Source organism: Cyprinus carpio, chromosome B23 (assembly GCF_018340385.1).
Source record: "Cyprinus carpio isolate SPL01 chromosome B23, ASM1834038v1, whole genome shotgun sequence".
NCBI lineage: Eukaryota > Metazoa > Chordata > Actinopteri > Cypriniformes > Cyprinidae > Cyprinus > Cyprinus carpio.
Window position 1 is genome coordinate 7441328 of NC_056619.1, and position 16778 is coordinate 7458105.

The 16778-nt window shown below is 35.2% G+C and overlaps 1 protein-coding gene across 1 annotated transcript; it reads left to right on the forward strand.

Moving 5' to 3' along the window:
* Positions 1-1645: 1645 nt before the first annotated feature.
* Positions 1646-15090, forward strand: si:ch211-117c9.5 (sodium- and chloride-dependent creatine transporter 1). Its single transcript, XM_042750606.1, has 14 exons — positions 1646-2093; positions 3496-3765; positions 6122-6253; positions 6501-6780; positions 7234-7366; positions 7966-8100; positions 8488-8591; positions 9636-9760; positions 9951-10063; positions 11814-11954; positions 12047-12149; positions 13818-13918; positions 14002-14172; positions 14498-15090. Exons 1-14 carry the CDS (start codon positions 2069-2071, stop codon positions 14627-14629), a joined length of 1965 nt encoding a protein of 654 aa, XP_042606540.1. The 5' UTR covers positions 1646-2068; the 3' UTR covers positions 14630-15090.
* The last annotated feature ends 1688 nt before the right edge of the window (positions 15091-16778 follow it).

Consider the following 16778-nt stretch of genomic DNA (forward strand, 5'->3'; position numbering starts at 1 on the left):
CGTGGGGGCGTGTTTAAACAAGGCATTTTAGGAGGGTGTGGATGAGTGTTAACTTTTATAAAGAATATCTCTTTGGGTTTGAGACTTTAGTCTTTGCAACTTTACAGATCTTATCTATTCACGAGCAGCTTGTAACACGCCAAAGAGAAAGGAAAATTTGAAATTGCATCATATGACCCCTTTAATTTTTGACAGGTATGAAAGCCAGGCTGTGAGGGATTCGAAACACTGTGTGTTCAATAGACCTTATTGTTTCCGCTGACAAAACTTTAGATGACACATGCCATATTCAAAAGAAAAAAACTTTGAAATGTGCTACCTGAAGAACTGTACACACACACACACACACACACACACACACACACCGACACACACACACACATTTCTCCTGTACTGCTGAGGGAACTCAATAGAACAGCATGTAATCCATTATTGCAAAATATCCTTTAATACCCTTTGGATCTTGAGGCTTAATACAGAGTCTATGGAATTTTGGGCTTTTGGTGACTCACTAAACACTAATAGTTTTTCACAGCTGTTTGTATGCTTGTATTTATTATGCTCTGTATAAATTTGATACTGCTTTGTGAGTACCCTCGAGCTTGGCAAAGGCAAAAGACCTTTTGTATCCCCTGAAGTATGATGCAAACTAATTTAATAGTATAGTGGGGTACAATAAGTCTAGAGAGGGTTATTTAGGTCCATTGTAACTACTAGAGGAGAATGGAGACATCTTTAAAATGTGTTTTGGTATCAAACTGGACCCTGAGTGTATTATGACAGGTAAAAAAAAAAAAAAAAAAAAAATCATATTCTATGAAATGAGATCTATACTTTTAATGATTTAGCACAGCTAATTAAAGGCTTTTTATTTTTACTACACTAGTGCCTTGGAGTATTTCATCCTCTCAGATTAATAAATGAGTATTGATTGAGTAAAATTACTTTAAATATTAAAAATGAAAAAAAAAAAAAACTTTAAAATGCTTAATTCAAAATTACTTAAAAAATAAAAAAGCTACTTTAATACTTCACTTAATTACAATAACGTACTTTAAAATGACTTAAAATATTTGAAATAATTTTTAAAATAATTTTAAATATTACATAATTTTCACAAGCTTCAAATAAACTTCAAATTGTGTGGATGCACTCATATGCACCCACTTAATATATAGAGTCAATTTTTACAAACAGATTTACAGTTTACATGAGCGTTCATCTCCATTATAAAAATAACACATTGTGCAGTTTCCAACATTGCAAGTATTTTAACATAAACAAAAAATAAACAAAAGACTCACATCATCACATTTTGCCAGGGGGAATTGCGGACTTACAAAAATATATCAAATTGTTTACACACCTTCACAGTTTTTGTTGCCTTTTGATTAAGAGAATACTTAATCGTGTTGACATATTGCTTGACCTCAATGTTAAAGGCAATAAAAGATGTTTTGGAATGCGCAAACTTACATTTATGAATGTAAAATTTTGCCAAGAGAATAATGAGATTAATAAGTGCAGAATCAGAATCAGTACGCAGCTCTGGTCAGGTACGCGTCTGTGTGTGGTAACGTCGGACATCAGCCAATCACAGACGACCGCACACTCCTCAGCCAATCACAGCGCAGCGCCGAGCGTCAGGACCGGGACGCTGCAGCTGAGCGCCGCGGATGCTTAGAGCAGTGTACAAGATCCAACGCGACGGGCGCAACCTCACACCTGCTTTCCCCTTATATTACTTCACCACACCGGGACATCCTTCAACACTTACTATCATTCGCGTTTAACCAACATCCATGCGATTCTTCAGGCTTACCTTCAAGTGCTTTGTCGACTGCTTTTGAGACCCTTCTATTCCTCGTCTGCCAGCGACGCACGTCAATTATTATAATTTGGAGATCAATCTTGTCACCGTTCAGCAGAAGATCAGTTTCACACAAACAATCAGACAGCAACCCCACGGTAAAGTACTGCACAACGGGAATTAAAAAATAATAAAAGGCGAAGGACCGTTATTTGTAAATTCTCGGGCGCGCGGCGCTCCTGCTGGTCAGCGCGCGGCATGTCTCCAGAAGAGCGTTTCTCCAGTAAGAATGACTTCATATGCTTGTTTGTTTACATACATGCTGATAATTACTGGAACAACACCTTAATAACTGTGTGTTTACATAGACCTGATATAAAAGGTAGTCTGTAAATCGACTGAATCAGTGTTCGCGTAGTGTATGTTTCCATCACAGGGACTGCTCTGAAAACACAGACAGGATCAGGTCTCTCGTGTATTCACTAGCGCTGCCAGACGATTAATCGCTTACAAAATATAACTTTGTTTGCATAATTTATGTGTGTGTGTTGTGTATATTTATTATTATGTATATATAAATACACACGCATACAGTATATATTTATATTCATATAATTTATATTATAAACAAATATATTTAATTTATAAACATAACACATTTTTATGAAATATATACATGCATGTGTGTGTATTTATATATACATAAGAAATATACACAGTACATACATACATATATTATGTAAACAAAAACATTTTTTTTTGGATGCGATTAATCGTTTGACAGCGCTAGTATTTACCTGTATCAAATGTCTCTCCTTCACTTTCTTCCTTACACACACACACACACACACACACACACACACACACACACACACACACACACACACATAGTCCTTCAATCCGCTCCAATCTCGATCCAGCTGCATCTCTGACATACATAAAACTGCCAATAATGTCATAGGAACACAACAATCAATAAAATCATCATGCTGAATATATATATATATATATATATATATATATATATATATATATATATATATATATATATATATATATATGTATATATATATATGACCTTGAACTACAAAACCAGTCATAAGGGTCATAAGGGTGAGAAAGCTGAATAAGTAAGCTTCCCGTTGTTGTATGGTTTGTTAGGATAGGACAATATTTGGCTGAGATACAACTATTTGATTATCTGGAATCTGAGGGTGCAAAAAAAATATTGTGAAAATCGCCTTTAAATCTGTCCAAATGAAGTTCTTAGCAGTGCATATTAATAATCGAAAAATAAGTTTGATAAATTTACGCTAGGTTGTTTACAAACATGATCTTGGAACATGATCTTTACTTAATTTCCTAATGATTTTTGGCATAAAAGAAAAATGTATAATTTTGACCCACACAATGTATTGTTGGCTATTGCTACAAATATACCCCAGCGACTTATGACTGGTTTTGTGCTCCTTGGTCTATCAATAAAAAAAAATTTAGCATAAACTTGATGATATTTATATAAGAATTAGATTATATATATATTAACTATTTAAATAAAATTTGTGATACCAGATTTTTACATTTTATTACAAACTACTGGAGTTCATATCAGTTAAAATTTTGCTGTTATTAAAGCAAAAGAAAGGTCAAGCATTCACAAAGTCGTGTTCGTCTCTCTCTCTCAGATGATGGTGGCACGTGTGAGGATGAATCTCAGGAGGAAGCAGAAGTCGCCCGTCCTTTGGTGTCAGAGACTGAGGGGTCCAGTCCGGAGGTTGCTGAGCCCAGTGTTTGCATGGGTCTGATGGAGACCGGTGACCCCAACACAGAGCTGGGGCATTCAGAACGACAAACATGGAGCAGGCAGATGGACTTTATCATGTCCTGTGTTGGGTTTGCTGTTGGCCTTGGAAACGTCTGGAGATTTCCTTACCTCTGTTATAAGAACGGAGGAGGTGAGATCAATACAGTCAGGCACAAATATATTATATTTAACCGAACTGATACATAGAGTGGGGTCGAAATGTCTTGAGACCAAATTGAAAATGTAATATTTTCTAGTGACTGAATTTAAAAAATAAAATGTTGCTGACCCTCAGGCCATCTAAGATGTAGATGAGTTTGTTTGTTCATCAGAACAGATTTGGAGATATGTAGCATTATATCGCTTGCTCACCAATGGATGCTCTGCAGTGAATGGGTGCCGTCAGAATGAGAGTCCAAACAGCTGATAAAAACATCACAATAATCCACAAGCAATCCAGTCCATCAATTAATGTCTTGTTAAGTGTTTGTCTTATTTGTTATCCATCAACACGTTTTAACGTCAAACCATTGCTTCTGTCCGAAATAATCCATAATTCAAAATAACTTCATAATAGCTTCCTCCAGTGAAAAAGTCCACCCCCTGTCGTCCTCTCACACAAAATCCACCAATGTATTTGTTTAGATGAGTTTTGGACTGTTTTTGCTTGATCTATATATTTCTCTCTATGCATATTTCTGATTCAGATAATTTATTTTCACTGGAGAAAGCAATATTATGGACAGAATGTTACGAACATCTTAATAATGTTCCACTTCACCAGATGTTAACTGATGGACTGGAGTGGTGTGGATTACTTCTGGATTATTATGATGTTTTTATCATCTGTTTGGACTCTCATTCTGACGGCACCCATTCACTGCAGAGCATCCACTGATGAGCAAGTGATCTAATGCTCCAATTATCCAATTCTGTGCTGATGAAGAAACAAATACATCTAAATCCTGAACGGCCTGAGAGTGAGTCAATTTTCAGCCAATTTCCATTTTTGGTTGAACTGTTCGTTTAACACTAATAAACTAAATCATCTGAAATATAATGACTAATCTGCCAGTAGAGATAAATTAGAAGGTCAAAGCGCTGAGAAAAATAAACGTGGGCCCGACAGACAGGAGGAAAGAGGAAGGACAATGGCTGTCTACTGTTCATGGCCTAAGTTTATCAAAGGTTGAAGAAGTGATACTCTGTTCTTTGTTCTCCTCTCCTTCTTTCGTAACATTAACCACCTGCGCAGCTCTTCTGACGCATGTAGGTGGTGATGTATGCTGCTTAGAGTTATAAGCTTTTTTTGTTTCCCCTTCCTGCCAGCTGAAGCGTGTCAGTAAGTCATCATCAGTGTCATAAAATGCCTGATCTGAAGAACAGAGTCTGTTGTTTCTATAGAGCTGATACTAAACATTAGTATGTTATCTGTCTGTAAACAACATGATTTGCAATGCAGACCTAATCTATGTTGGTCTCTCTCTTACATACACAGAGATTACATTTTAAGAGTTTTCTTAAACGGATAGTATGCCACAAAAATGAAAATTTACTCACCCTCAAGTCATCCTACGTGTATGACTTTCTTCTTTCAGACAAATACAATCAGAGTTATATTAAAATATGTCCTGGCTCTTCCAAGCTTTATAATGGCAGTGAATGGGTGTCGAGATTTTGAAGCCCAATAAAGTGCATCTATCCATCATAAAAAGTTCTCCACAGGGCTCCAGGCGGTTGATAAAGGCCTTCTGAAGTGAAGCGATGCATTTGTGTAAATGAAAATATCCATATTTAAAACATCTCTCGTCATGAATGCGTGTACAACAGTTAGCGGAAGCTAGAGATTATGGTTTATGAAGTTTTAAATATGGATATTATTTTTACAAAAACGCATTGCTTCACTTCAGAAGGCCTTTATTAACCCCCCGGAGCCGTGTGGAGCACTTTTTATGATGGATAAATGCATGTTTTTGGGCTTCAAAACCTCCGCCACCATTCACTGCTATTATAAAGCTTAGAAGAGCCAGGACATTTTTGATATAACTCCGATTGGATTCGTCTGAAAGAAGAAAGTCATATACACCTAGGATGGCTTGAGGGTGAGTAAATCATGAGTTAATTTACATTTTTGGGTAAACAATTCCTTTAAGTGTGTTGGAAAAATAACATTTCATTTATTTGCAGTTAACATGCAGTTAAGTGTCCGAAAGTGTTACATTCAGTTCAAGCTTAAGTATACTTTTTCTGTAATAAGCATTTTAAAAGTCTGCTTAAAGGTCCTTGCACACTGAGTCTGAAATTTTCACATACATTTTTCATATTCGTCATCCTTTCCTATCGAAATGCATGCTAAATCGAACCTGATCTGAATTTTTTTTTTTTTTTTATGACGGACAAAAGTTTCGGAAGCAGTGCGTAAACATGATTGACACAATATGGGGTCTTATTTATTTTTTAATGAATGGATGAAAGTTTCAAACTCAGTTTGCAATGTCTTGTTGCAGGTGTGTTTCTGATCCCGTATGTCCTGATGGTGTTTGTTGGAGGTGTTCCAGTCTTCTTCCTGGAGATCGCACTGGGTCAGTTCATGAAACAGGGCGGCGTCGCCACATGGAACATCGCGCCTCTTTTTAAAGGTGGAGTGATATTAACAGCCAAAAATGTTTGTATTTGAAATCCCAACCCTTGCCATCCTCTAGTTAAACAGATCCATACCTCATCCTACCATCAATCATCTTTCATTTTTAATGGTAAATTTGTTATTGAATATAGATGTTGATTTGTAATGGAATATTGTTCTGTCTGGCTTTTAATATGGTCCAGCGTGATACATAGCAAGTATCGCAGCAGGGTGAAGAAGGGCAGTATCTTTCTTTCCTCCAGGGCTTGGATTGGCATCAATGGTGATCGTGTTCTTCTGCAACACCTACTACATCATGGTCCTGGCGTGGGCCCTGTATTTTCTGGCTCACTCCTTCACTTCCCCTCTGCCGTGGGCCACGTGTGGACACGAGTGGAACACGGTCAACTGTACCACTAACTTCAGCCGCGTGTGTCTCAACCAGTCACTGTCCCCTTCCCCTCCCAACGTGTCCTCCCTCAACACCAGCGCCAGCTGTCTGGAGCACACGGGTTTGAGATCATCTGTTATGGAGTTCTGGGAGTAAGTGCCTTTGAAATGTTTTCCAATCTGACTAGGCCCTGGCACAGATTTTTATTTATTTCAATGGGCAAATGTTAGCTATTAAATGAAAATTCTGTCATTTGCTCACCCTCAAGTTGCTCTAAACCTGAATGAGCTTCTTCTGTTGAGCACAAAAGAAGATATTTTAAAGAGTTACTCAGTTATCGGTAGCCTTTGACTTCAGTAATATAGAAGTAAATGGCTACTGCCAACTGTTTGTGTATTAACCATTTGTATGTATTATCTATTTATGTATTAACTGTTTGTAGAAAGCAAGAAGGCCTTGCTGTTTTGCATCTATCAGAGTTCTTTAGCTGTGATAAGATTTGTATTATAGCATGGTCATTCTCTTTCAGACCTTTTCTGCTTTATTTTGGGAATGGCTAAGTTAGTGTTAATTTTAGTTTGACAAAATGTTTCTTTCTTGATCAGGCGTAAAGTCCTCCGTCTGTCTGGCGGTTTGGATGAAGTGGGTGACATCAGCGGTTACATGGTCTTGTGTCTGCTTGCCACGTGGGTCATCGTCTACTTCTGCATCTGGAAGGGTGTTAAGTCCGCTGGAAAGGTACAAATATATGTTTGTGAAAGACGGTGTGAAATAACAATATTATTTTAAAAAGAAATGAATACTTTTATTCAACAAGGATGCATTAAAGTGATCAAAAATTACAGTAAAGACGTTCATAATGTTACAACATATGTGCATTTTAAAAGCAGCGTTTCCTTTGTTGATTGTTTTGTACGTTGTAATGGTCATAACTCTGTAATGGGCTGTTGTTATTAGAAGTTTTAAGCTAATCAAGAAGTACTCAAATCAATATTGCATGTATTTATTTGATAAGTAGCTGTGTAATAAGTGGGATAATGTACAGTCATCCCTTACTGTACACACATCAGCCGAACCATTATGAATGTTTGTTGGGAACATGAGAAAATAGATCAGAAGCCAGAGCACTGGCCATGTTAGCTGATTATTAGCTGTCCCCACAGATGTGTGTGTGTGTGTGTGTGTGTGTGTGTGTGTGTGCACGCTGGGTTTAGTTCTAGTGCTTGACTGTCATAATAATTCTAAATCTGTGCAAATGATTCAGACTGTAATACTCATTTCAGGAGCTACAGTGGTTTAGCTGGAAAAATATGAGCAGTACAGTAATGTGTGTGCAGGTTGTATATTTCACAGCTGTGTTCCCATATCTGGTGCTGGTGGTCTTGTTTGTTCATGGGGTCTCACTGCCAGGAGCTCTTAATGGCATTACTTACTACCTGAAACCAAACTGGAGCAAACTCTCAGAGGCACAGGTGAGAGCATGTGGGTACGTGATTCTATCTTGCAAACCATGTCTCAGCAATTAAACATTTCATAAATACAAATATAATGTAAAGTATTATCAAAACGGTAATAGAGAGTTTTTTTTTTTTTGGCCCAAATTGTGAATCAAATCTGGCGAAAACAATGTGACAACAAAAATTCCTCACTTATTTTATAATTTATTTATTTAATAATTTATCTCAAAACATGCTACAAACTTTATATTCCTGGCTGGTCAAGTAAAAGATGCAAGTGTAAGCAGCACTAAGATCCAACAGTAAGCAAAGATTCACTCGTGTACTGTATTTTTAAAACAAAGCCTAGAGCCGAGTGACATGGTTTTATAATTCTTGTTGTCATGATGGTTATGATGGCAGGTATGGATTGACGCTGCCACACAGATCTTCTTTTCTTATGCTATCGGTCTGGGGGCCCTGACCGCTCTTGGGAGCTACAACCGATTCAACAACAACTGCTACCAGTGAGCAAAATATCACACACACAGGGATAATTTCATCATGTTAGATTTCAAATTTGGGATCATTATACTGTATAAGAGTAGATAAGTGTGAATTGCAATTGACATTAACAATGTAAAGTTTTTACCAAAATTACTTTATTTAAAAGTTTCTGATATTTAATGTAACATATTATATTACATTACATAATATGAATTTTTTTTTATTTTATTTAATAATTATTATCATTGATTTAATTAATTTTTTTTGTTGTGTATATAGTAGGTACAGGTCAAATGTTTGGAATTATTAAGATTTATTTGATCAAAAATACAGCAAAAACAGTTAGAGTGCAGTGCAGTGTAACACAGTAAACAGTAGTTGTGAAATATTATAACAATTTAAAATAGCTGTTTTTTATTTGAATATATTTAAAAATGTAATTTATTGTAATCAAAGCTGAATTTTTAGTGTCATTACTCCAGTCTTCAGTGTCACACGGTCCTTCAGAAATCAGTATAATATGCAGTTTGCTGCTTAAGAAACATTTCTGATTATTATTAATGTCAGTGTTGAAAACAGTAATAAATTAATAGTTTTATTCAGCAGGAATACATTAAACTGATCAAAAGTGATTTGTTATGTTGCAAGTAAATGCTTTTCATAGAACTTTCTGTTCAAAAAGAAAAAACTATAGTATAAAAATTTAGTATATAACAGTTATTTTCATTATATATGATATGAATCTTTCACTGCAAATGATATGATCAGACTAACAATGTTTCAGACTTTTGGACCTCACAGCATGTGTAGTATTGTGTTGTTGTTTTGTCTGTAAACAAACACGGTAACGAAACAAAGGCCTCCCGGCCAAAACGGTTTTTCAGTGTTTTTTCTGTATGGCTTCATAATCCCGCAGCATCCCAGTGGGCCAGTAGTGCGTGTGTGTTTGCATGCATGTGATCAGATCAGAGATCAGAGGTTGCATGAGTTCACCCAGTTTAACCCTGTGCACTGCGTGTTCTCCTACATGCTAATCCCACGATGATTTCTCTCTCCCACTGTAGGGATGCATTCATTCTGGCTCTCATAAACAGTGGCACAAGCTTCTTTGCAGGATTTGTGGTTTTCTCAGTTTTGGGATTCATGGCGGCCGAACAAGGCGTTGACATCAGTAATGTGGCAGAAAGTGGTGAGATACGCATCTGTCCTCATCACACCCTCCGTTCCTTCATTCTCCTTGACTGCATGTACAAAAAGTACCATACTACTACAGTAGATTTTTGGACATGGTACTATAATAGTGCCATTCTGTTCTTAAACACCTTGGAATACCATTCCATGCCATGGTACATAAACATGTGGATCTTGTTTTCTCTCAGGTCCTGGTTTAGCGTTTATTGCCTATCCAAAAGCAGTGTCGCTCATGCCTTTAGCGCCGCTGTGGGCGGTGCTGTTCTTTCTCATGCTTCTGGTGTTGGGATTGGACAGTCAGGTGAGGCTCCACCCACTCATTTATGACAAAGATTTGAAAAGTGAGTATAAGTGTATAAGTGAGTGATCAAACTGATTAAATTGTTATAATCCATTTTATACAGAATGTTCTGATAGAAAGTTATCTGAAAAACTCTGATAGGATATCATATTAAATGAAGAGTTCATTGTCTGAACTGTATCTCAAGCTACTTCACACAGGGTGTATTATTGGGCTCAAAAACAGCAAGGTGGAGCACATAGAAATCAAACAAAAGATTTCATTTATTTATTTATTTTGAACTTCAGCAAAGCAGGGGAAAAGAAGTACACTTAAGCATACATTTAAATAGAGTACTTATGTAAGTAATATACTTAAGAAGAATTTTAAAAAAATTACATAAGGAGTGTTTTCAGACACCTATTTGCATGATAATTGCAATTAAATGAAAATATATTACAGTGTAAATTTATATTAAATGCAATTACATTGATTTTTTTGACCCACTTAAGTAGGACTTGAGTACATTTCTATATCTAATTTCATAATTAATTCTATTGTCTTTGAAATATGGTTTTGCTGAATGTGCTGACAATTATTTATAATAAACTAAAATATACTTATAAATAAAATATATAAGACATATAAAATACACTATGACTGTCTAAATTACTGTTTAAATGTGTAAGTCTGTATTTTGATTTTTTTATTTAAATGAGTAATTATGCATTTATAAAGATTAAGTTGCAATTTAGTACATTTTAAAATATATTAAATTAATACTTAATGTAATATTAAGTAACAGGCTGCAGTTAAAATTATAATCAAGTACTTTACATGTGCTTTAGTATGTCAACATCTCAGTATAAGTGTACATTAAAGCACAACAAAAGTTTAGGTGCACTTTTAAAAGTGTACTTAAGTGTGTTAAAGGGTCATGAAACCCCAGACAGATTTTAGCAGAAGGGTGTTTGTGTTGCACATCATAGAAGACAATGTTAGCATCTGTTCATTTTGATTGTTGGAGAAAACAGGTTTGAGTTTTTTTGCACTATTTTAGCAGAACAAAATCATCACTTCTTGATAAACTAGTACTAAATATCACTAAGAAAAATAGTAGAAGCCACTTAATATAGTCATTTTTATATATGATGTCTTTTTTGATGCATATGGTGGAATTTATTCAGTAAATTTGTTTCCATCGTAGTTTATTCAAATTTGTTCTTATTATTTTAAGAATTTATGCACATCTTGGCCTTTCCATCCAGTGTTTTTTTTTTTTTAAATGCTTAACAACACTTTTTATTTCATTAATCTAATATTATCTACAAGTCGTTTTTTATGTACCTTTAACATTTGAAGTACACTAAAGTGCACATTCAGTACAATTAAGCACACTTCTTTTTCTCAAGTGTAACTTTACATGCAGTGATGAAATGCAGAAACTTCCCATGTTAAATTCAACAGGAAGATATATTAGCCAGCAACAGTACAGCAGCCCACCAGCCTCCAGCTATGCAATCTCTGTCAGTGTGACGCATGCGTACGTAAAGCAACCATTAAAAAATAGCACAGGAATGCAAGAACACATCCTGTGTGAACGCCGCCTTAATGTTCACACAATGCCTTGGATTAGCCGTAGCGCTCTTAGATTAGCAACAATGTTTGACAAGGTCACACACATTCAGATGTCCTTGTTGCCCACATATTTCTCGGTTAGATCATCAGCTTCCTTTTAAACTAGATTCATTTTTCTCTCTGTCTCTCTCAGTTTGTTGGTGTTGAAGGCTTTATTACTGGAATAATGGACATGCTGCCCCCAAAGTCATTCCTCTGCTCTCTGCGTCGTGAAGTTGTTGTTGCAATATGCTGCTTTACCTGTTTTACTATTGATCTTTCCATGGTCACACAGGTACGTCTGAGGCTGACCGTGAGGTATATCATACAATAGAGTTCATATCAGTTTCCTGATTGTGTTTTTGGTTTCGTTCTCTCTCTGTACAGGGAGGGATGTATGTGTTCCAGCTGTTTGATTATTACTCCGCGAGTGGGATTACTCTGCTCTGGCAGGCCTTCTGGGAGTGTGTGGTGGTGGCCTGGGTGTATGGTAAAAATCTGTATCCACGCAAACACCGGGACTGTGATTTTTTTTTGCCAAGTAGGACCTGTTCCTGAATCAACATATTTTGTTGGTTCTGCAACAACATTCCTAACAAACATAATCCTAACAAAAATTCAACCCTGCTTTAAAGACCAGTTGGAATTGGTTTATGGTGGTTTAGCTTTTGGAACAGAGACGCTCATGATGCTGGTTAACAGAAGAAGTCTTGCTTGGTTAAACTAGCCAGAAAATCCCAAACCCGACCCTAAAATTAACAGTGTTTCCAAAATGGGGGTTTATAAGGGAACTTCAAATGTAACATTTGATTGAAACCAATGGGGCTGCACAATCAGTAGAAATAGAACTGAAATAGTGCTATATCTTATCAAATCATGATTATCAAATCACAGTCTGTGATTTTATTAAAGAAGTATATAGTCAGTTGTGTTCAGAGTGAAATGCGGCACTGTGTTCATCTACACGTGTCAAGTTTATAACAGTGTTTTCAGAGCAGCTTTAGGAATGCAATGTGTGCAAGATTAACTTTTTTAGGTAGAAATTTACTGCATTTGAACATTTGAATTTTTATATAGTTTATAATTTGTATATAGTTGTTGCTTGTGAAGACTGAAACCAAGTGTGAACACCCTTAAAAGTAATTATTTCCATTAGCTGTCAAGTCTTTGTGTCTGGATGTTTCAGCACTAGCAATATGAGACATTTTCATATGAAATTAATCGTCATATCACAGTTCAAATTGCAATTACAATATATGACATATATATCTATACAATTCTAAAATGAAAACAATCAACCAAATTAAAACTGTTACTAAAAAACATTAAAAAAAAACAAATATTTTTTATTTACTGTGTGTGTGTGTATATATATATATATATATATATATATATATATATACATATATATATATATATATATATATATATATATATATATATATATATATATATAATATATATATATATATATATATATATATATATATATATATATATATATATATATATATATATATATATATATATTATTTTTTTTATTTTTTTTTACTTGGTTTTCATTTTTTTTATTTTGTTTTCACTGTTCTTATAAATTTAGGTAAAGTTTAAGTTATTTTATTGTGTTTTTTACATTATTATTATTTTTTTTTTACATTTGTACATAATTTTTATTACATTTATTTATGTTTTAGTTATTTTAGTACCTCAAATGAAACTAAATGAAAATGAACCAAAAAAACATTGCATTCCTAAAGCTGCTCTCTCTCTCTCTCTCTCTCTATATATATATATAACATTTTATTTCAATTAACATTTATTTTAATTAGTTAGTATTTAATTAGTAAATAAGAAAACTTTATGTTTTTAATTTAAGTTGACTATAATAACTTTGCTGGGAATATGCAAATATTTGTTAAATAACTGAAATACTAACTTAAAATCTCATGCATACTTAAAGTAAATATTTGCATGGAAGGGGTTTGGTTACTTAAAAGTTTGGGAAGCCCTGTTTTATAGGAACGTTTTCCCATTTCAACAAGTGTGTTGATCCAGGAACGTGTCGTACCTGGGAAAATCATGGTGAGCATGCAGATGTACATAGAGTCTTTGTGTTAACCCATAAAACAGCTCACTCTCGGCCTCTGACTCTCTCTGGGTGCTGATCGCTTCATGGACAACGTGGCCTGTATGATCGGCTATCGTCCGCTGCCGTATATGAAGTGGTGCTGGTCTTATGTCACTCCGGTAGTATGCATGGTGGGTTTTTCATGCAGTAATGAATGAACATGTGGTTTCATATTCTTGAGAGGGTCTTAAAAAGGTGTTTGTGTGTCTGGCAGGGTGTTTTCTTCTTTCATGTGGTCAACTACAAGCGATTAGTGTATAATGCGGTGTATGTGTACCCGTGGTGGGGTGAGGTGCTGGGCTGGTTTCTCGCTCTCTCATCCATGCTTTGCATTCCTCTCACCGTCCTCTACAAACTGCTGCACTGCAAAGGCTCTCTCATGGAGGTACGACTGTCGTGTGTGTGCTGCTACTTTGCTTATCATGCAAAAAACTACTCTGTAGCATATCAAGCTAAAAGCTACTCATGATCTGAAGTAGTTTTAGTGATACATAAAATAGTATATATTTATTTCAGTTCATGTTTATTTCATTTTAAGTAATATATTTTATATTGTATAATATTTTATAAAAAAAATATATATATTTTATCTACTGATAACTAATTTGATGTCAAATGACTTGTAGTTACTCACCGATAGTTGCACGAATCTCTGGTCTGTTGTTGTAGGCAGTGATGTTCAGTTTGTGTGACTGTGTTTCTGTGTTCAGCGTTGGCAGCATCTGACGACACCTATCTGGGGTCGACATCACCTTGAGTTCCTTCCACCTGAGAATGAAGCCAGACTTCTACCAAAGGCAGAAGACAATAAAAATACACTGTTATATGAAAGTGTCATTTAATATCCTGGCCAGCACTAGCAAATGATCAGTGACAGACAACACTGCCCTGCACACACACACACACACACACACACACACACACACACACACACACACACTGTGGTGTTCGCTCTATCATGATCAAGAGAATCATTCAAATCAAGTCCATACTACACAGCAGAGCACCTATATGCCATTAACATACACAGTGTCATCCCACTTCAGCCACAGCCGAGCCTGCGCATCAACTGTCATGCAGTAATAATGCTGATCTGCTCTCAGTGTAATTATATTTCAGAAGAAGGCCTCAGGCGCACAAGACAAGCTCATCACGCGTGCTTGTGTTTGACCGTTATCTGCCAGTGTGCTGAAGTTGTTCAGTATTATGTGTTTGTGTTTGTTACGTTGCACTAAGATCTTACAGCAGTGTTTTGGAGCAGAGAGTGGGCTAATTAATAATAAAGAAAAATAATACAAATTTAGACCACAATCATATTGTGTGCATTTATTTGGTTTGGTAAAACCATTATGCAAATTATCAAATAATTTTTAAAGAATGTTCGAAGAATGTTTTTAGATTTAAGATTTTAAATATTTAAAACATATAAAACTGATATATTTTTTAAAATAGTTCAAATGTACAGCATTTAAAATAGAAATATTTTGTCACATTTTACATATCTTTATAGTCACTTCCGATCAATTTAATGCAGCCGTGCTAAATAAAAGTATTAATTTACAAAAAAATATATATAAAATACTCAATGAAAATTAGTATTTTAATCAGCTGTAATCAGGATCTTTCTAATTCATTTTTAATTATTTATGTGTTGGATTAGTGTTCTTGATTCATCTGATTTAATCATTTCATATTCATTACAATAAAGTTCTTTGACACTTCAGTTCTCACTTGCCAAACCAGTTCACACACACATTTTTAAAAATGACTAGACATTTTCTTATATATATATATATATATATATATATATATATATATATATATATATATATATATATATATATATATAGAAGTACCTACTGATAGGTGATTTTGTGGTGAATCAGGGTCATTATTGGCCACAGCAACAGAAAGGAAGCCCGTGAAAGACTGAATGACACTGCTGGTCACAACATTGTAAACCAGGCCATTTCCTGTAACAGCAGCAGTTCATATGAATGTGAGGAAGCCTAATAACAAGGTCTCAGCATGTGTCATCATAACATATTGTCTCAAGGTCAGTTTCATTGAAGCTTCTTATCTCTACCTCCCCTCCCCGCAGCTGCAGATTCATTCTCTCACTGTCTTTCTGTCCTTCCTTCTTTCCTTTCTTAACTCTTTCTTTCCCTTTCTTGTGGTTTTCAGAGTGTGTAAGTGTCTGTGAAGCTGACAGGATGAACTTGACCATATAAAAACCTGAGAGATACATTGCCATATTATATCATTTTCTCCATCAACTCGTTATGGTGATTTGTCCTCACAGCACTGTGACATCCAACAAAAACAGAAGTGTGATAAATAAACTCAGAATTCAGAGAAAAATGTTTGTATCTTGCAATTCTGAGAGTTTATTGCTGGGTTGCAATGCTGGAATTTCATGAGGTCTGGAATGTGATTAGTGCTGTGAAGTGGGTTTAATGAGGGTTTAACAGGTCAGTCAGTGAACAGGGTCGCCACAAAACCTTTCTGACCTTCTTTGTGAGGGCAGTATTGTTAAGGTCATTAAATGTGCTGTTTCGAAATTAACTTTAACAGTTTAACTGCTGAATGAACAAACAACGTCAGATTATTCAAACCTGCTGTTTATTAGTTTGTACTAAAACGTTTAATATCACAAATATATTTATTTACATTTTTTTTCTAATTTTAATGCTATTTATTTATATAATTTATTTAAATAATTTTTTTAAACCACATGCTGGCGACATCCTCTGGTCAAAACCGTGTAAATGCAACGAGAACACAGCACAACCTCACACTATAGTTCACAAACAGATCCCTGCAGTGGGATCACAAACCAGCCTGCAGTGTGTGTGTAGTCCTGGTCTTTCAGCTGATCTAGATGTCATGTGACTCTGTGGTGAGAAACTCTATAGTTGTGTCCTACCTTTAACTTACATTATTTAGTCAAACAATGTACAAAATCATACCATAACATAACAATAAATAAAT

What these genes read in the sequence shown, in the direction of transcription:
- si:ch211-117c9.5 (XM_042750606.1), top strand. Translation starts at nt 2,069, where the DNA reads ATGTCTCCAGAAGAGCGTTTCTCCA. An exon ending in GTGTTAAGTCCGCTGGAAAG is followed by an intron (nt 7,367 to 7,965) that starts GTACAAATATAT and finishes ATGTGTGTGCAG; the next exon opens with GTTGTATATTTCACAGCTGT. An exon ending in GGTGGTGGCCTGGGTGTATG is followed by an intron (nt 12,150 to 13,817) that starts GTAAAAATCTGT and finishes GACTCTCTCTGG; the next exon opens with GTGCTGATCGCTTCATGGAC.